Below are 21603 nucleotides of genomic sequence, written 5' to 3' on the forward strand. Positions count from 1 at the left end.
AGGCTTTTAGCGGTGTTTGTCAGAAAGCGTCGCTAATGCTCAGGCTTTTAGCGGTGTTTTTGAAAAAGCGCCACAAAAACATTTTATCTGTCTATTTACTATTTAATTTGTTTATTTATATTAATTAAAATTTAATTTATTTTTAACAGAATATTTTTTAAAAATGGTTAAATTTGAAATAATGACACGTAGAAATAATTTCAAATAAAAAACATAGAAAATATTTGTTAAAAATGGAAAAATTAAAACACTATTCTTTAAAATAATTTAAAATTTTTTAGGGTACATGACTGATTGATTTTTAATTTATATATTAAATAATTTCATATATAATTGTAAAAGATACGATAGTATTAATTTTAAAATATTTAATTAATTATCATTATAGTTTAGGGTTTAATATATATGGTTTAGGGTATATGGTTAATTTAGGATTTAAGGCCGGTTTAGGATTTACAATTTTAAGGTTTATAGATTATGGAATTAGGGATTCTGGTTTAAGGGTTGTGATTTAGGGGTTAAGGCTTAGGGGTTAGGGATTTGGGTTAGGGTTTAGGGTTTAGAGTTTAAATTAAATAGTGTTTTTTAATTTATATATTAAATAAGGTTTAGGGGTTAGTAGTTAGGGGTTAGGGGTTTGGGGTTAGGGGTTAAGAGTTAGTGATTTAAGGTTTAGAGATTCGAGGTCGGGTTAGGGTTTAAGGTTTAGATTAATTAGTTTTTTATTTATATATTAATTAAGTTCTTATATAATTGTAAAAAGAGGGGTTAGGGGTTAGGGGTTTAAGGTTTATGTTTTATGATTTAGGATTTAGGAGATAGGGTTTAGGAGATAGTTTAAATTATTTAAGAGATAATAGATCAATTTTATATATATTAAATGGTTTAGGATTTAAGATTTACTTTAGATTTATTAAATGAAGAAAATTTATACAATTGATTAATTTTTTATATTTAAAAATATTTAATCTAAATTTAGATTAAATGGTTTAAACTATTTGATATATTTAAATATTAGATTTAAAAATTTGATAAATAAATATATTGAGTTTTAAATTTGAACTATGAAATTATAATTATTTTTATTTAATAACAATTTTCCATTTAAATTCAAATATGAAAATTTTAGTAATCCTTTTCAAGAGTCGAGTTTAGACATAAAATTGATCTTGACTCAATTTGGGTCAATCCAAAGTATTAATTAAGATTTAAGATGCTTTTAAGTCAACAAATTAAAGATTACATGTTGAAATTAATTAAGGGAATGTAAACAAGAAAAAGAATGCTTCATGTGCATATTTGATAATTTAATTATCTAAGCTTTAGCTTATACTATAAAAAGAAAGTTTGATGGGTGTATTTGTTTAACAACATACAATATTATTGGTCTCCTTGATTTTGTTTTTTCTTTTATTATTATTATTATTATTTTGTTTTTAAATGTAAATTTAAATTTAAATTTTATCCAAATATTTACGTATTTATATTTCAATTTATCTCATTTTATATAATTTATAAAAAAAGTAGTTTAATTTGAATATTACTTTCCTCAAAAAATTTCAATTTTGCTTACTTAAAATATTAAAATAGTTATTATTTAATATACAAAATAAAAAAATTTTAACAGAGTAAAACGGTGTCATTTTGTTCAAAATAACATAATTTTTTGCGGCGTTTTCGTAAAAAACGCCGCAATAGATAAGCAATAGCGGCGTTTTTAAAAACGCCGCAAAAATCATTTAAAAAAAAGGCGCCTTTTATTTCCAAATTTCTCCGCCTAAAATCTCCAAATTAAAGGAGCTCCGCTACTAAAGCAGATAAGGTTTTTGAAATTCCTTTTGTGCTTTCTCTTTGTCAAAAAAGAACAAAATCCCTAAACATAAGCGTTTCTCCTCAACCGTGTAGATAGCTAAAACCCCTTTCTTTTCAGTTCCCATTTAAACCCTAAATTCCTAACAGCAAAATCTAAGCAACAAAGCAATGGCAAAGGGGGCAGGAGAAGAAAAGAAGAAATTTTCAATCTGGGATTTGCCAAATGTGCCAATGGGTCAACTTCTTCCGCATCTTGAACTCCAACGAAGTCGTGTTTCATGCAATAAGGACACCTCTATCCATGTATTTCTCTCTTACCCCCTTTTTTTATCACCTAAAGCACACATCTTCAGTTGAATTTTTTTCATGAACACCCTTTTATTCATATATGGAGTGTTAAGAAACAGTGGTTTCTTGGGGTTGTTTAATTGGGTAATTTAAAAAAATGGAGCCTTTTTCCTTATTTGGGGTTTGGGTTAGTTTCTTTGTATCATCTGTCTTGTTCTGTTTTTAAGGTTCTGAAATTTGTGGGTCTCTTTTTTTGTATTATAATTAAACGTCTTATGTTTTGGGGGATTTTGTTGCTTGTAGACTGAGAGTATTCAATATCCTGGCGCTTATGCATCGATGGGAATTGATAATAGTTCACGACTTGACCGATTCTCTAACAACTTTAGAGTTGAAGTGGTTCGACTCAATGAAGATGACATGGAGTTTGATATGATCGGTATTGATGCAGCTATTGCCAATTCATTCAGGAGGATCCTTATAGCAGAGGTCTGTGACTTTTTGGTCTACCTCTTTTCAGTGCTAACATATGCTATGTTAATGACAATATTGCATGCTATCATATGCTAGCTATGTTAGCTTGCAGCACATTGTCTGTGCTGGTACTGATAGAACTGATTATGCTTGCAGCTTCCTACAATGGTAATTGAAAAAATTCTCATTGCAAACAACACATCAATAATCCAAGATGAAGTTCTTGCTCATAGGTTGGGCCTCGTTCCAATCCGTGTTGACCCAAGGCTTTTTGATTATCTTTCAGGTTTAATTCATTTTTTTTGGTTGATGGTTTATCTGAATTTATAGAGTTTACCCTTAGGGCACTTGGTAATTCTTTACTTTTGTCTCTTTCAATTGTAGAAAATGATCAGCCAAATGAAAAGAACACCATTGTTTTCAAACTCCATGTTCAGTGTAAAAGAGGTAGTCCACGTATTACAGGTACGGTTTTGGGCTTTATCAATGAAACATGAAACCTTTTTACTTAAATGAAATTAATAGGTCTTCCCTTCATAGCTTTGCCTTGTTTCTAATGATGTATAATAATGCAGTTAAATCGGATGCATTAAAGTGGTTGCCTAATGGGAGTGAACTGGTTAAGGAAACAAGAAATGCAACTTCAGATTCATCATCAAAGCCTAAAACATACACTTACTTCAGTTGCAGTCAAGAGACCATTCCAGAATTTGTCAAGAACCCGATTATCCCTAAGTATCCAGATATTATTATTGCTAAACTTGGCCCTGGACAGGTATATTTTACATGCTTTTGTTTGTTTCAAAAATTTCTCATAAAGCATGTCAAGATGGCAGATCATGCCTTAGGTTTAGAAAAAATCTCTTCGCGAGCTAAATGTGGTGCTAGTAGATTAAGAAGGTTTTGTGTACTATTCTCATTAGTTCAGGATCCGTTTTGAAGTTGTTAGAAGTTAATCTAATCCTTATGAAGTTTTTCGAGTGTACTAAAAGTTCCAACTTTTTTGCTAGGAAATTGAACTGGAAGCACATGCTGTTAAAGGCATTAGGGAAACACATGCAAAGTGGTCCCCAGTGGCCACTGCTTGGTATCGGATGCTTCCTAAGGTAAGGACAGACTGTAACTGTAGATTTCTTCTTTTCTAAACCTTCTTCATTTCTTTCGTTTATTCTATCTCATTTTGACTCTATATTATTACAATATTATGATATATTTATATATTTGGGTTGTATTATTGGAAGATATCGAAGATGACCTTGCTGAAGAACTCAAAAGCAAATGCCCTGTTAATGTGTTTGATATAGAAGATCTTGGAAAAGGTACTTCTGTTCATTATGATTTGTTGTCTATATGGTGTAAATTTTGGTAATTATGTTTTTTTCCTCTATAAAAGGGTTTTCCAGTATTCCTTTACTAAATGTGGATTATATTCCTGTAATAGTGGGGTCAGTGCTTGATATGCTTTAGCATGTGAAGTTAGGAGATATTGTTTTAGGTACATTTCCTAATGAAGAATTTGGCTGCCAAGCACGTAGGAGAAGGGCAACTGTAGCAAGGCCACGTGCGTGCACACTTTGCAGAGAATGCATAAGAGGTGACGATTGGGAGAAACGTGTGGCACTGCACCGTGTTAAAGATCATTTCATATGTAAGTAATGTGGGGCTACTCTATGTCTTCTGTATGTGTTGTCAAAATTAGTTCTAGATTTCTTTAATGCCCTTGCTTGATTAATATATTTTCATTGATTTCAAACCAACTTAAGGTTAGGCACAGCTTGAGATTAATATGTTTTTCTCCCCTTTTCTAGTCACCATTGAATCTACTGGAGCATTACCTCCTGAAGTTCTATTTACTGAAGCAGTGAAGATTTTAGAAGACGAGTGTGAATGCGTGATAACGGAGCTCTCATGATGCTTTTAATATGGTTAGTAAGGATGAGAGAAGCAATGGATTCTCTATTAATCCAAGGAGATTTTCTTGCCTCTTAGCAAATCTTTTTCATTTCTCATCTTTTGGTTCATGGATGGGATTTGGAGGGGCAGATGGTATGATTCACATATATATATATAATAGTGGATTTTTGCGAGTTAATGTGTAATGAGAGGGATAGATTATTGGTGATGGGCTTTTTACATTTTTGGTCTTGAATTAATATATAGTTGTAATACAAGGATCCATGGTTTAACCTTATGAAGTAGCAAATTCATCAGCTTTGCTTTTAGTGGTATAAAAACAGTAAAATTGCATCAGTTCTCTGATGAATGATTGATTGGTTATTAGTACAATGGATTTTTTAGGGCAGAAAGAATATATTTATAGTCTGTGTAACTTGCTGCAAAACTTACATTTGAGCTATCTTTCCATTGTTTATTTTAGTTTTGATTTTAAATTTTATTTTTACTTTAATATTTATGACAATTTGAGTTCTAACTTTTGGATTTTAATTGTGTTATTAATTTATTATTTTAAATTCTAAAACTAAATTTATTAATTTTATATTTAGTTTTAAAGTTAAAATTTTCATAGAAAATTTAATTTAAATAATATTTTTATTTATCCTTAAAAGTATATTTAAAGTTTAAATTTAAAAATAAAACATAATATAATATTTATTATAAAAATAAATATTATTTGATTAAAATATTTTTTTAAAGATTATATTTTTAGTGGCGTTTTTGCTAGAAGCGCCGCTAAAGGTTTGTTCTTTAGCGGCGTTTGTGGAAAAAGCGTCGCTAAAGGTCGTGGTCTTTAGCGGCGTTTTTGGGAAAAAGCGCCGCTAAAGGTTGTGGTCTTTAGTGGCGTTTGTGGGAAAAGCGCCGCTAAAGGTCGTGGTCTTTAGCGCGTTTGTGTAAAAAGCGCCGCTAAAGATTGTAGTATTTAGCGGCGTTTATTTAAAAAACGCCGCTAAAGTTAGCGACGCTGTCATTAGCGGCGCTTCTATAAGCGGCGCTAAAAAGCGCCGCTAAAGGCCTAAAAAAGCGCCGCTAAAAGCCTGTTTTGGTGTAGTGTTTCCACATAAAAAAAATGTCGTATAATGTAACTACTAAAAATTTCATTTCATAGTCGAATAACCTATCATGAATTTATATAATAAAAAAATGCATAATCACCACATTATAACTATTCAATACATCAACTTCAATAAGACTAAACCTAACCATTCGACTATATGCCATAATCAAATTCATTTATATCAAAGACTATATAACCGAATTTAACCTATCAAATTTTTACATACCATTACCGAATACAAATTATACCTATGACCACAACAAAACATACCCATATTAGACATAAGCATAAACTCCATTTTATACTTGTACATGAATGCTCATACTGATCTACTACCAAGTTTATGCTTAAATTCATTACCAAGTAACTAAGCATTTATTTTTGGATCATGCATATAAATCATCCAATACATATCATGATATTATATGCTATCGACAAAACAAGTATCAAATTATATTCAATGGTAAACCCATTCATTTATCGACTTAATCATATAAACTAGCAACTACATTCAACATCCACATTTAAACCTATCATATTCAAATTTTATGTTTAAATCACATGTCCAAATCATTAGATAAATAAGCATATCAACATTCATTCACCCTTATAATAAGACTAAAGAAACTCATTAACAACTACAGGTACATCTTCATACATATATACATATACATATACATATACATATACATATATACTATTATTCATACAATGCTAAACCCAAATCAAAATATGCCCTAGACATCATTCATTCAAAACCGAACACCACAAGATAACTAAGCCATTTTTGTATGGCTTTAGTATATACACATTTGAATTTAAACAAAGTTCAAACTAGTCTATACATGCCATAATCCAAATTAAGTTTCAACTTATAAAATACCGTAGTTATTTGATAGTGTGACGAGCTTTACTGATGAATCCCTGAGCTCGTAACAATCTCCAAAATCTAAAAAAAAAATTAAACAAAAATACAAAGTAAGCTACCTTAGCTTAGTAAGTCTTAAGCAATACATAAATAAAATATGAATCATATAATTTCTTAAATAAATTTACTAAGCAAAAATACCATTTATAAATACTATCAAAGCGTTTACTAACCTCAAGACCTTTTATTCATAATAATAATTAAACATGATATAAACTCACAAATTTGTACCTACCATTTGCACATAACCAAATATTTATACTCATCGAATACATATAAATATATGCCTCAATATATTTTTTTATTTACAATCAATCAATGTACTTACCTAATATCAAATAAGAGATAAATAACACATACCTGATTATCATAATTTCATAATCCATTAGTTATTACATTGACAAAGAACTTACTAATCACATATTTTAAAATGATTCACCGGCATGTAGCCTGCTAGGCTTAAAGCCTGATTTAGAACACCGACATTAAGCCTGCTAGACGTAAAGTCTGAAATATTTCACCGACATTAAGCCTGCTAAACGTAAAGTCTGAATTATTTCACTGGCATTAAGCCAGCTAAGCACAGAGCCTGAATAACTCAGATACAAAATTAATCTTTCATATAATGCTTTATGATTCACATAAATTCTTTTCAAGAAACTCAAATCATATATTCGATCCACATGAATAAATATATATAATTCATAACATTAAGTTTAGCTCAAAGAACTTTGTATATTACATTCGAACCTCATATGTTTAGTTTAAAACATTAAATTCAGCTCAATGAATTTGTAACCTATATTTGAACCACATATATATATATATATAAAATGTATACATCAAATTGGCTCAAGAGATTTTGCAATCTATGTTTGAACCACATACGTATAAGAAATTTATATATTAAATTCAACTCAAGAACTTGAATATATATATATATATATATTTATTGAACCACATTTATATGAAATTATACATCAAATTCGCTCAAAAAGTTAAATCTTGCATTGATTTACATGTCCATGCATATATTCTTCTATTAGTTTCATATCATTGAACTTAAAGTATACTTTAGCTAATATACATGTAATTTATACCTTTAATATCAACCTACCAAAATCAATTCCTATGTTCGGCTATCATGTAGAAAAATCTCAAAGTTTTATTCAATTTAAATACTTTTAGTTCCAACTTACTAATGTATGATAGATATATATATATAAATTCCAATTTGATAACATTTAAATTGCTATTAGACTTACCTCGGAATCGACAGACATAGTCGACTACTTGGCTACTTTCGATTTCCCCCGATCTAATTCTGTTTTTTCGTTTCTTGATCTAAACATATTAAATTTAGCCTTTTATTCATAAAATCATTCAATTTAATCCAAAAACACATAAATGGGAAAATTACCATTTTTCCCTAACATTTTACACTTTTTGCAATTTAGTCTCTATTGCATAAAACACAAAATACACAAAATTTGCACACACTATGCTAGGGCCGAATGTTCATAAGCTTCATACAAGTCCCCACATTTCATTTATTTCACATTTTAGTCCCTCAAAAATTTATGTTCACAATTTAGCCCTAATTACTCAATTTCACCAAAAATTCAAAGATAAAACATGTTAATCTTGCACATATCTTTCCTATTTCATCATCAACTATCACAAAGCTCAAGTATTCATCAATGGCATATCTCAAAATCACCATCAAATTCTAAAATTAAAGCATGGGCTAGATAGAACACGAAGCAACGATCACACAAATGTAAAAATCATCAAAAATCGAAATCAAAACATACTTTAATCAAGATAAGGAAGTGCCGAAACTTAAGAAGCCATGGATGGCTTCTTCCTTTTCAATATTCGGCTAACAAAGATGAATATATTCATCTTTTTATGACTTATTTTAATTATAATGTTAATATTTACCTTATTACTATATTAACCTTTTTAATAATTATTATGTATAACATATATATTAAGGATAATTTTGTCAAATGCCGCCCATTATATACTTTTGGCCTTATTGAATCATAAATCCTCCCATTTAAAAAAACAACAACATTTAGGTGCTTTTAGATTTAACCCTTAAATTTTCATTTTACGCGATTAAACCATTTTTATTAAATCAGACACTTAAACGACGGAATTAAAACACGAAAATTTCAAAAAATCAAATTCACACATAATAAACTCACAAAATAATATTAAGATATTTTTTTTACTCGAATATGTGGTCCCGAAACCACTATGTTCGATTAGGGTCAATATTGGGCTGTTACATGGTTTTTGAATAAAGAGTTAATCTCAAAGTAAAATCTATTTCAAAGTCTTTCTAAAACTCCAAATATTTTGAAAAATAATTTGAATACTTAGAAATATTTTAGACAATTTCAAAACCTTTAAAACATTTTAAGCAAAGTAAAATATTGTTCCCTAAACAAAAGTATCGATACTTATTAGTAAGTATCGATACCTTTAGTAATATCGATATGTATTTTGTAATCTGACTTCGAAGAAATTTTTAAGCAAACATATTGAGTATCAATACCTAGACAATTTTATCGATACATTGGTTAGTATCGATATGGGTTTTGCATTTTGACTTCAAAGGATTTTTGAACAAACACATAAAGTATCAATATCCACAAAAAAGTATCAATACCATTTATTAGGTATCGATAAATTTCCTTCAGTATTGATGTAAATAGGGCTAACGATCACTAAACTGTTGCATTAAATACTAATAGCATCGATGCCTACAGTTGCAGGTGACATAAATGCACTGGTATCCTCATCCCCAACGACTCTATTCAATATCCCAACAACCACTGATAAGTATAAAAGTAACATATTTTAATCTCATTTTTAATGCATTTTTGGATGATTATTTATGCAAATTGGTGAATTTTATGCTCCTAATCCTTTGAATTTATGTTTTTATACTTAAGAGAGCATTTGGAAGAAAAAGGAGTGAAAACCGAGCTAAAATAGAAAAAATAGAGCAGATTTCAAGAGCCACACGGGCTAGACACACTGCCATGTGCCAAATCATGTCGATTTTGCGTTTCGCATCCCAAGCACGTGGAAAAATGCAATTTATAAGCTTTCTGGGCATTCTAAAGTTTATAAATACCAATTAGAAGAAGAGAAGAGGGGGTCATCAAAGAATATTGAAGAAAACAACTCGAAAAACACCATTGGAGCCAACTCTGAAGCAAATTTCCATCAAGATTGAAGACCTCCTTTTAATTTCTTTTGAAGTTTTTATGATTTTCTTTATTTCTTGTGGTTATTCTATCTTTAAGATGTTTTTATTCACAATTATGAGCTAATTTCCTAGACACCTAGGTGAGATAAACCCTATGATGAATTCTATTATTTGATATCTGTCTTATGCGATAAATACTTTATTCTTGTTCTTAGTTATGTATGCTTGTCTCTTGTTTTATTATTTCCAAGACATTAATTCATGTTTAATGAGCTTAAATCAGAGGAGGAAAAGTCCCTGTTTAAGAGTAGATCTAGCATAATTGAGTGATGTTGCATGCAATCCTAGAAATAGGATGACATAAATCTACCGGATTAGAGTCAAATCTAATAGGGGAATCCATAGATCGAGTTAATGCGACAATAGGTGTTTTAATTAGAAAGAAATTTTAATTAATCAATTTAGAGTCAGTTGCTCTTACTCTCGAAAGAGATATTAGTATAATTTAGGGATTTCTACTGATCAAGATACCAAGTGAATAAATCGTTTAATTCAGATTCATAATGCTAGATGAAGTCTAGGTGGATTCTTTCATGGGTATTGTTTCTCTCATTAGTTATTATTCAATTATTTTCTTGATTTATTCTCTGCTGAGTTCTTTACTTAAATTAATTTAGTAATTTTAGTTTAAATCAACCACTCCAATTTGTTGGCTAAATAATAGGAAAGGGGTAATTACTAGTACTTTTAGTCATCATGGATACGATATCTCTACTCACTACAGCTATACTATTTATCAATAGGTGCACTTGCCTTTTTTGTATTTTTAGTTATTCTTGGGATTACATCAAGTTTTTGGTGTCGTTGTTAGGTATCGGACCTAGGTTGCCGGCATGACAGGCGGTAATTCTCACCACTATACTACAACGAAATACCCTTATAGTAATAACTATAATGCAGGTTGGAGGAACCATGCCAATTTCTCTTGGGGTAGTCAAGGAAATTAGAGAACTCAACCCCCTCCAGGCTTTCAACAACCTTATCAGCAAGAGAATAAGCTGAACCTTGAGGAAAGGTTGAGAAAATTTATCTCGGTGTGAGAGACTTGTTTTCAAAACATTGAGGCAGCACTGAAAAATTAGCAAGCATCAATTTAAGGACTCAAAAATCAAATAGGTCAACTTGCTAAATTAGTCTCGAAAAGACCACAAGTTAGCTTGCCTAGCAATACTGAAACTAACCCAAAGGAACAGCTTCATGCAATAACTGTTCGAGACATGGAAGGGTTAGTTGAACCTGAACAGAAATTGAGGCAAGAAGATATGGTGAACAATGATGAGGTTGAAGAAGATAAGAAAGAACAAAATCTGATTGTCAGATAAGATAAACCTCGAGTTCCATATCCAAATGCATTGAAGAGAGACTAGACAAATGAACAATACGATAAATTTCTTAAGCTCTTAAAGAAATTACACATTAATTTACCATTTTTAAGCTCTTTCGCAGATGCCAAATTACATCAAATTCTTAAAAGAGCTGTTAACAAACAATAGGAAGTTAGATGACTCATCGACTGTGGAGCTCAATACGGTTTGCTCAATGAGGTTTACTCAATACTTTGGCTGGTTTAGAGGCTAATATTAATGGCATGCCTTATAAAATGTTTAAACAACTTGGTATTGGGAAACCCAAACACACTAGAATGAGTATTCAATTAGCGGATAGAACCATTAGGTATCCTAGGGGTATTATTCAGGATGTACTTGTGCAAATCGATAAACTCATATTCCCCGTTCACTTTGTTGTGTTAGACATGGATGAGGATAGTGAGGTACCTTTGATCTTAGGTCGACCCTTTTTAGCCACTACTAGGACTATTCTCGATGTCGGTACAGGGAAATTGTGGTTCGTGTAGGTGACGAAAAGATTACTTTTCAAGCACGTGATTCTGTGAGAGTCTCTAGTGAGCGAGACGATTTTAAATGTTTTATTAACATTAGGAACCATGTGGCTCAATGTTATTTGCAGGAAATCCCTCGTGAAAACATGTTAGAGCCATGTTTCAGTCAAGGTGACAGAATCCGAACACCATATGAAGAGCGAATGGTACAACTCGATGAACTACATGAATGGCGAACGCACGTTGAGGAGAAACTGAGAAAACACGATGAAGACACAAGGCAATGCCATGATGTGGATGTGATAAGAATAAACCAATTTAAGGTTAGGGACAAAGTACTAGTAGACAAATAGGATCCACATATTTACCCTTCGGAGCTTGAGTCAAACGGATCAAACCTAGTTATGGTACGAAACGTCTTTCCATATGGTCAAGGTAACACATTCTGAGTTTGACACATTTAAGGTAAATAGTACTCGACTCAAACCTTATCTTGGAGTTAAAATTGATAAAGAGAAAGAGGAGCTTGGGCCCCGAAAACCACCTTAACCATGCACATACAAGGTAAAGTCAAGCTTAGACTCTAAATAAGTGCTTCTTGAGAGGCAACCAGAGTGTTTAAATTTTGTTAATTCTTTTAATTTTATTGCAGGTTAATTTAAAATTAACTAAATAAAAAATGTTTCTGCCCGTGTCCCAGGCCGTGTGCACAATGGGGTTCTCAACAGTGAGTTACAAGGTTTGAAGACATGGCCATGTAAGCCACACAACCTGGACATAGACGTGTCTTGGGCTGTGTGAGTCCTGGGTCTTAAATTTTCCAAATTCGATTGTTACACGGCCTAAGATGCACACAGTCTGGACACACGGGTGTGTCCACAACCATGTGAATAGTGGAGTTAATTTTTTGAATTTAATTTCAAAACAGTGAGTTACACGGGGTGTAGACATGACCGTGTACGAGACACAGCCTGTCACACAGGCGTGTATGAGAGTGTGTGCTCCGCACGGCCTCACACACGGGCATGGGAGAAGCGAAGGAAGATTACACGTGACTTAGACATACGGGCATGTCCGAGGCCGTGTGACCACTAGGCTTTAATTTTAAATCACAAACGGGCTGAGAAAGCCCTACACGGGCGTGTGACACAACCGTGTAGCCCAACACATTCCTAAACACGGCCATGTCCCCCTTTTAAACCCTAATCCCCATTTTTATTTTTGTCTTTTTCCTCTCCCAAGTCCCCTACACCGCCACTCTGCTTTTGCCCATGTCGACCCCCTTTTTCAGCGACTATCTTCGTTTGTCCCTCCCTCATTCCCTTTCCCTCGTTGGAGCCTCACCATCAACATTCCATTTCCCCAACCTCGATCTCCCTTTTCTTCTTTTGACACTGCACAACCACTCCCATATTCTCTCCTTTTCCCTTTCTCCCTCCTTCATCACACATAGGTCTTTCTCTCCATTCTCAGAACAGGCTATCGCCATACCACCGTTGTAACAGCTCATTTTCAGTGAAATCAGAATAGTGTTTCAGGACTACAAATTTGATGAGTAAATTATTATATTATTATTTTAATGTCTATGGGACATTAGTAAGGTCATATTAAAATTTTTTTAATAAATTTTGACGTTTTCATACTTAATTACGTAAAAATGACTAAATTATAAAAGGTGCAAAAGTAGAATTTTATTAGTTAAAGGTGTCAAATAGCTATGGAATTTTAATATAAGGAACATGGATGGTAAATAGACCAACTAAAGGGTTAGTGGACATTCATGGATAAATGTAATTTTGAATAATTTTAAAGGTTAAAAGGGTAAATGAGTAAATAAGGTCAAAATTAAATTTAAAAAAGCATTCATCTTCTTCAAAATAGGCTTCCACCAAAATTGAAGAGGAAAGAAGCCATTTTTAGTGTTTGAAACATTCAACCACTTCTTCTTGCTTGCATGGTATGTTCAAATCTGTTTTTAATGATTTTTAAGTTTTCGGGATCGTTGTAGCTTAATCTAGCTAGCCCAAGGATCAAATTAAAAAATTATTAAATTTTTAGGGTTTTTCCATGAATGCTCTTGCATTATTCTTGATGTTTAAAGAAATCTTATGAGTCTTTGTTGATAAATAAACTAGTTTTGTAAACTGAATTTTGAAGAAAATTGTGTTTAAAAACTTATTTGTGAAAATGGTAAAAGTTCATGGTAAATTTGTGAAATGTAGGTTTGTATGTATTGATATGGTAAATTTGTATGTTAGATTTCAATTTTTGAGCTTAAGGACTAAATTGTGAAAAGTTTAAATGTTAGGGGAAAAATTATAATTTCACAAAATATGAAATGGGGACTGAATCGAATAATATAGATATTAAATGGATTGAATTTGTTTATTTAGATAAAAATAGACCAAGAATGGTTTTAGATCGGGGAAAACCTAAAGCCTCGAATTAGTCGATTCCGTTTCTACGCTCTAATTGTCGAGGTAAGTTTGTAGTGTTTTTAATGCATAATGAATTTTCTATTTGTGTACTTGTATTATAATGCTTTAATTATTATGTTATTAGAAGAATAATGATGAATTGCACATACGTGCCCCTATCTGTACTTCGGTACCCCTGAATTGCACATACGTACCACTGTTTGTTATTCGGTACCCCTAGATGTTCTTTTTTACTCTGTTTAGAGTTCAGTAATTCTGAATTGAATAATATATGAACTGTATTCAATTTATTAACAGATTAAAATATATGTTACATTCTTACTAAGCTCTATAAGATTATTCATTTTTGTGGATTGTTTTGTAGATCATTACTATTGACACTTTGGACGGATCAAGTCTTCAGCTTACACTATCAACCAACTTTGGTAGTTTTTTGTATCTCCTAGGGTAGCCTTATGTGTAAACTTAAGTAGTTGAATTTGGGGTTGAAACGAATTAAGGATGTTATAAAATGGTATTTGATGAATGTGTATATAATAACTAAATGTGTTTGTGTTTTGATCCCATATATGCATAATAGGTTATGATGTTTGCCTTAGAAGGTACTTTTGGTCACTTTTGATAATGAATGAGAATTTTTTATTGGAATCATTTGATGGTTTGAGTCATGGAGCTACTTTGGGCTATATGTTTATTAAGTTTTTGGAATTTGTAGTTGATGAATGTATTTGATAAAGTTTGCATGATTTGGTAAGTTTTTGGTAATTGATATTGAGGTGCCTTGTATGGCATATTGGTTGAATAATTTTGGACTATTGATTGGGTCATTTTATGTAGGTTTTGGGTCATTTTTTAATGCCTTGATATGGTGTACTAAAGACCTTTAGGTGGCTGCATGGTTTGGTGTTGGAAATGGTTTGTTTTTGGGCAAATTCATGTTCACACGGCCACGCAACACGACCATATGTTCCCTGTAGGTTTCAAAGCATTCAAGTCAGGTTGTTACATAGCCTAGCACACGACCTGGCACACAGGCATGTAGCTTGGCCGTGTGACCCAGCTCAGAGAGTTACACAGGTGAGGACACGGGCTAGGACACAATTGTGTGTACCTATTTTTATTGTTACATGGCCTGAGACATGGGGGTGTGTCTCGGCCATATGAATCAAACGGCCGTGTGACTCCTGCAGTCTAATTTTTCTAACTTTTTCTGATACTTTCTGATTGTTTCCAATTTGATCTCGTATTGTTCTTAAGGTGTTTTTAAGGCCGCAAGGGCTCGATCAAGGGATGTTATGTATGCGATTGAACGTATTAGATTACGTTTAGAATAATGTAAGAGATGAAAGTTTTAATGATGCGTTTGTACGGTAATACTCCGTAACCCTACTCTGACGATCGATACGGGATAGGGGTATTACATTTAGTGGTATTGGAGCTACGGTTTAGTTGATTCTAGAACTAACGTAGTGGAGTAAATTTTAGTATATGCATGCCACTTATACCTTGTGACAGTGTGATGCTTTTAATCAGTTCTAACATTGTCTATTCTTATATATTCAAAATGTCAGCTGAATCGAACCGAGCTATAGTTAATAAAGCTGAAAGTAATGTTCAAGCTTTGAATTCCGAAGCAAGTAATAGTGCATCTATTCCACAATCCGTTGGCGATGAGATGAAAAATGTATTTCTAGGAATGATGAACCAATGGTTCAACGAGTTCAAGCAAGCAAATCTTGCAACTCTGCCACCTCCACCCCCTGTTGTGCCACCTCCAGCACCTCTGAATGCTTCAAACCCTGTACTTGTGATTGTTACCTGAGTATCAATAGATAAAATTTAGAAATGTGGAACGAAAGAATTTAGAAGTACAGTAGATGATGATCCTTCAAAAGCTGAGTATTGGCTAACAAATATAAAGAGTGTTTTTGTGGATTTTTTGTGCACCCCTGAAGATTGTTTGAGGTGTGCGGTATCCTTACTAAAATATGAGGCCTATTTATGGTGGGATACTTTGAGCACGATGAGATCGAAGGATCATGTTAATTGGAACGTCTTTTAGAATGAATTCAAGAAAAAGTATGTTAGCTGATTGCTCACTGATCAGAAAAAAAGAGTTTCTCGAGTTAAAATAAGGAAACCAGACTGTAGCTGAGTATGAACGTGGATTTGTACAATTAAGTAAGTATGCTTGTAACATCGTATCAAATGAGGATAAAATGTATATTAGATTTGAAGATGGGTTAAATGATAATATCCGTATGGCTGTAGTAGCATTAAAGGTACAGGAATTTGTAGAACTTTCAGAGCGGGCTTAGAAAGTTGAGGAAATTTGTAAAAGCAAATGATAGTCAGATTCAAAATTTCAAGACTATAACAAAAAAAGGGTCATTCAAGCCTACTCAAACATCTCCATTAAAGAAATTTGGAAATGACACAAGTCGATTACTTGCTCCTTCAAAGTTTGTTGGTAGAGAGAAATCGAGACAAATCAATTTCCAGTCAGTTAATTCTCTAACGACTAGTGTTGGAAGTGTAAGAAATGTTGAGAGAATCATTCTTGTGTGTGATGAATGCAATAAAAGACATTTTGGTGAGTGTCGATCAAAAGCGAAAGCTTGTTTCTGTTGTAGGTCAACTGACCATTTTCTTCGTAATTGTCCGAAGAAGCAAAATTATTTCAGAAATCAATAAAATATGCCTGAAGCAACTTCTCAGAGGGCTAGATGACCTGGAAACATTATAAATGCTACTCTTGATCGAGGAAAGATTAGCGAGATGAACGAATAGTCTGAAGCAAGAACACCAGCTAGGGCCTATACAATCCGAGCTGAAGAGGAACTACTGCTCTAGATGTTATTGCGAGTACTTTTTCTGTCGTTGATATTAATGTATATGCATTGATTGATCCTAGATCAACTCATTTGTATATATGCACTACATTAGTTGACAAAAAGAAAATACCTATTGAATTCACTGAATATACTGTCAAAGTTACAAATCCCCTGGGTCAGTATGTTCTAGTTAACCAGTTATGTAGATCATGTCCACTGAAAATTAAGGGTTCCAATTTCCCCGCTAGTTTGATGTTGTTTCCCTTGGATGAGTTTGATGTGATTCTGGGTATGGACCAGCGGACTCAGCATGATGTTACTGTGAATTATAGAAGAAAACATATTGTGATAAAATGTCAGGATGGTAAACAGATTCGAATTGAGTCAAATAGATTAGATGGTACATCTAATATAATCTCAGCTATGTTGGCACAGAAATATGTTAAAAAGAGCTGTGAAGCATATATCGCTTATACAGTTGGTTCTAGGGTTCAGAATTAAAGCTAGAATCTATTCCAGTGGTATGTGAGTATATAGATGTATTTCCAGAAGAGTTACCAGGGTTACCACCGATCAGAGAGGTTAAGTTTGCTATTGAATTAATACTGAGCACATCTCTGATATCGATAGCCCCATATAGAATGAGACTTACAGAATTGAAAGAGTTGAAAACTCAGTTGCAAGAGGTTACAAATAGAGGCTTTGCTCGACCCAACTTTTCTCCTTGGGGTGCTCCTGTGTTATTTGTTAAGAAAAAAGACGAACCCATGCGACTATGTATAGATTATCGATAGCTAAACAAAGTCTCGATCAAGAACAAGTATCTATTGCCACATATTGATGATCTGTTTGACCAGTTGAAAGGTGCAACAGTGTTCTCAAATATCGATCTTCATTTTGGTTATTATCAGTTACGAGTTAAAGACTTAGATGTGCTGAAAATCACGTTCAGAACCAGGTATGGATATTATGAGTTTCTTGTGATGTCATTTGGTTTGACTAATGCACCTGCTATATTTATGGATTTGATGAATAGAATATTTACATCGTATTTACACTGATTTGTTGTCGTGTTCATTGATGACATTCTAATATATTCACGAGATGAGATAGGGCATGCCCAGCATTTGAGAATTGTTTTGCGAACCTTAGGTGAAAAACAACTATTCGCTAAGTTCAGCAAATGTGAGTTCTGGCTCAAAAAAGTTGAAATTTTTGGGACATGTGGTATTAGTAGGTGGCATTAGAGTTGATTCGAGCAAAATTTCAACTATGGTAGATTGGAAGCCTCTGAGAAATTTATTTGAAGTCAAAAATTTTATGGATTTAGCCGGATACTATAGAAGATTCGTCAAGGGATTCTCGATGATTGCTGTACCGTTGACGAAACTGTTGCAAAAAGATGTAAAATTTGAATGGTCAAAAAAATTTCAACAAAGTTTTAATCAGTTGAAAACTTTGTTAACTGAGGCACCTGTGTTGGTTTAGCCAGAGTCTGGTAAAGAATTTTTAATTTACAGTGATGCTTTATTGAATGGTTTAGGCTGTGTTTTGATGCAAGAAGGCAAAGTGATAGCATAGGCCTCTAGGCAGTTGAAACCACATGAAAAAAATTATCCAACTCATGATTTAGAGCTTGCAGCTATTGTGTTTTCTTTGAAGATTTGACAACACCATTTGTACGGAGAAAAATGTCATATCTTTACGGATCATAATAGCCTAAAGTATTGAATGTCGTAAAAAGATTTGAATATGAAACAGCGCAGATGGCTCGAGTTATTGAAAGATTATGACTTGATCATTGATTATCATCCGGGAAAGACTAATGGTGTTGCTGATGCATTGAGTAGAAAATCTTTATGTACTTTGCAAGCTTTGAACACACGACTAACATTGAGTGATGATCGTTTGATTTGAGCTGAATTAAAAGCTATACCGACATTTCTGTAACAGATTTACGAAGCTCAGAAATGTGATGATGTTTTGTTAGCTAAATGGAAACAGGTTGAGATGACATCTGATTTAGATTTTCATGTGGGTTCAGATGACGATTTGTACTTCAAAGGCAGAATTTGTGTTTCGAGAAAGTCTGATCTCATTCAGAAAATTTACAGGAAGCTCACAGTAATAGCTTGTCGATTCATCCTGGTAGCAATAAAATGTACGGCGATCTGAAACAGATGTACTGGTGGCCAAGTATGGAATGAGATATCTCTAAGTTCATATTGAAATGTTTGGTTTGTCAGAAAGTTAAAGCCAAACATTCGGTACCTTCTGGTTTGTTACAACCAGTGATGATTCCAGAGTCGAAATGGGAACGTATCACTATGGATTTTGAATTGAGATTGCCTCCATCACTAAGAAAGAGAGATGTTGTGTGGGTCATTGTTGATCATTTTACAAAATCTGCACATTTTATTTTAGTGCGTACGAATTTTTCACTCAAGAGATTGGTAGAGTTGTATGTTGTTGATATAGTTCGGTTGCACGATGTGCCATTTTTTATTATTTTTTATAGAGATCCACAATTTATGTTGATTCTAGAGCAAGTTACACAAAGCTCTAGGTACTCGAGTGCATTTTAGTATAGCATTTCATCCCCAGACAGATGGTCAATCTGAACGAGTGATTCAGATACTTGAAGATATGTTATGATGCTGTGTTTTGGAGTTGGAAGGTAATTAGGAGAGATTTCTACCGTTAGTTTAATTTGCATACGATAACAGTTATCAATCAAGCATTAAGATGGCACCGTACGAAGCTTTGTATGGTTAAAAGTGTTGAACTCTGTTATACTTGACTGAGCTCAATGGGAAAAAGCTTTTCGGTGTTGGTTTGATACGAGAAACTGAAGAAAAAGTTAAAGTGATACATGACAGTCTGAAAGCGGCTTCAGATCGACAGAAGTCTTACATGGATTTTAAAAGAAAAGACATTGAATTTTAAGTCGGCAACAAAGTGATTTTGAAAGTGTCACTTTGGATAGATCAAATCTTTAGCTCACACTATCTATCGACTTTGGTAGTTTTTGTATCTCCTAGAATAGTGGCATGTATAAACTTATGTAGTTGAATTTGGGGTTGAAACATATTTAGGATGTTATAAAATGGTTTTTAATGAATATGTATATAATAACTTAATGTGTTTGTGTTTTGATCCCATATATGCATAATAGGTTATGATGTTTGCCTTAGAAGGTACTTTTTGTCACTTTTGATAATGAATGAGAATGGTTTATTGGAATGATTTGATTGTTTGAGTCATGGAGCTACTTTAGGTTATATGTTTATTAGGTTTTTGGAATTTGTAGTTGATGAATGTATTTGGTAAAGTTTGCATGATTTGGTAAGTTTTTGGTAATTAATATTGAGATGCCTTGTATGGCATACTGGTTGAATGATTTTGGACTACTGATTAAGTCATTTTATGTAGGTTTTAGGTCATGTTTTAATGCCTTGATATGGTGTACTAAAGACCTTTAGGTGGTTGCATAGTTTGGTATTGGAAATGACTTGGTTTTGGGAAAATTCATGTCCACATGGCCTGAGACATGGGTGTGTCACTCAGTCATGTGTGACACACGGCCAAGCGACATATTCGTGTGTCCTCTGTAAGTTCTAAAGCATGCAAGTCAGGTTGTTACACGGCCTAGCACACGGTGTGGCACGCAAGCGTGTGTGGCTATATCAAGAGTTGCATGGCCTTGCACACGGGCGTGTGGCTTGGCCATGTGACTCAAATTAGAGAGTTACACGGGTGAGGACAGGGGCTGGGACACGACCGTGTGTCCCTATTTCAATTGTTACACGGCCTGAGACACGGGCGTGTGTCTCAGCTGTGTGACCCCTGTAGTTCAATTTTTCTAACTTTTTCTTATACTTTCCGATTGTTTCCAATTTGATCCTATATTGTTCTTATGGTATTTTTAGGGCCTCGAGGGCTCGATTAAGGGATGTTATGTATGTGGTTGAACATATTAGATTATGTTTACAATAATGTAAGAAATGAAAGTTTTAATGTTACATTTATATGGTAATGCTCTGTAACCCTACTCCCGCGACGGATACGAGATAAGGGTGTTACATTTGCTCCCTTCAGTGTGCAGACTTTCCTTTTCTTTTTCCCCAAACGTATGGTAATGCTCCGTAACCCTATTCCAGTGACGTATACGAGATAAGGGTGTTACATTTTCTCCTCTCCGTGTACAGCCTTTCCTTTTCTTTTTCCCTATTCTTTTCCCTCTCCACCGAACACCTTTTTCCCTTCCCAGCCACCCCTAACCGAACCCCCCACCTTCAACCTTTTCCTCTTCCCTTTTTCCTGTATGTCCCCATCGCCGACCTTTCACTGTTGCTGTCTATCTTGCAGTATACACCGCCCCTACACCACCAACCCTCACCGTTTGCCTATTCCCTTCCCTTCATTTCTTTAATTAATTAATTTTATTCTTATTCTTAGTTTTACTTTATTTTATTTATTTTTAGGATTATTATTATTGTTACTTTTTTATTTCTATTATCTTTATTACCATTATTCTGAATAGCTTTTACCTGTTGTTGAATTTGGGTTTCCCATTATTTTATTGCTATGTTTATTTTTATTTTTAGTTTATTATTCTTTGCACTATTATTATTGTTATTGATCATTCGTATATTATTATTTTTAATCTTGTTCATTATTGGTTCTTTTT

The 21603-nt window shown here is 33.2% G+C and overlaps 1 protein-coding gene across 1 annotated transcript; it reads left to right on the forward strand.

The window, feature by feature from the left end:
* The first annotated feature begins 1958 nt into the window (after positions 1 to 1958).
* On the forward strand, positions 1959 to 4915 carry LOC105790784 (uncharacterized). Its single transcript, XM_052634153.1, has 9 exons — positions 1959 to 2115; positions 2404 to 2589; positions 2731 to 2860; positions 2959 to 3039; positions 3150 to 3349; positions 3585 to 3679; positions 3799 to 3893; positions 4103 to 4222; positions 4383 to 4915. Exons 1-9 carry the CDS (start codon positions 1981 to 1983, stop codon positions 4484 to 4486), a joined length of 1146 nt encoding a protein of 381 aa, XP_052490113.1. The 5' UTR covers positions 1959 to 1980; the 3' UTR covers positions 4487 to 4915.
* Positions 4916 to 21603: the final 16688 nt, after the last annotated feature.

This window comes from Gossypium raimondii, chromosome 8 (assembly GCF_025698545.1).
Source record: "Gossypium raimondii isolate GPD5lz chromosome 8, ASM2569854v1, whole genome shotgun sequence".
Lineage (NCBI taxonomy): Eukaryota > Viridiplantae > Streptophyta > Magnoliopsida > Malvales > Malvaceae > Gossypium > Gossypium raimondii.

Coding starts and splice junctions, on each gene's coding strand:
- LOC105790784 (XM_052634153.1), top strand. CDS start 1,981: ATGGCAAAGGGGGCAGGAGAAGAAAAGAAGAAATTTTCAATCTGGGAT. Junction 2,590..2,730: donor GGAGGATCCTTATAGCAGAG/GTCTGTGACTTT, acceptor TTATGCTTGCAG/CTTCCTACAATGGTAATTGA. Junction 3,040..3,149: donor AGGTAGTCCACGTATTACAG/GTACGGTTTTGG, acceptor ATAATAATGCAG/TTAAATCGGATGCATTAAAG.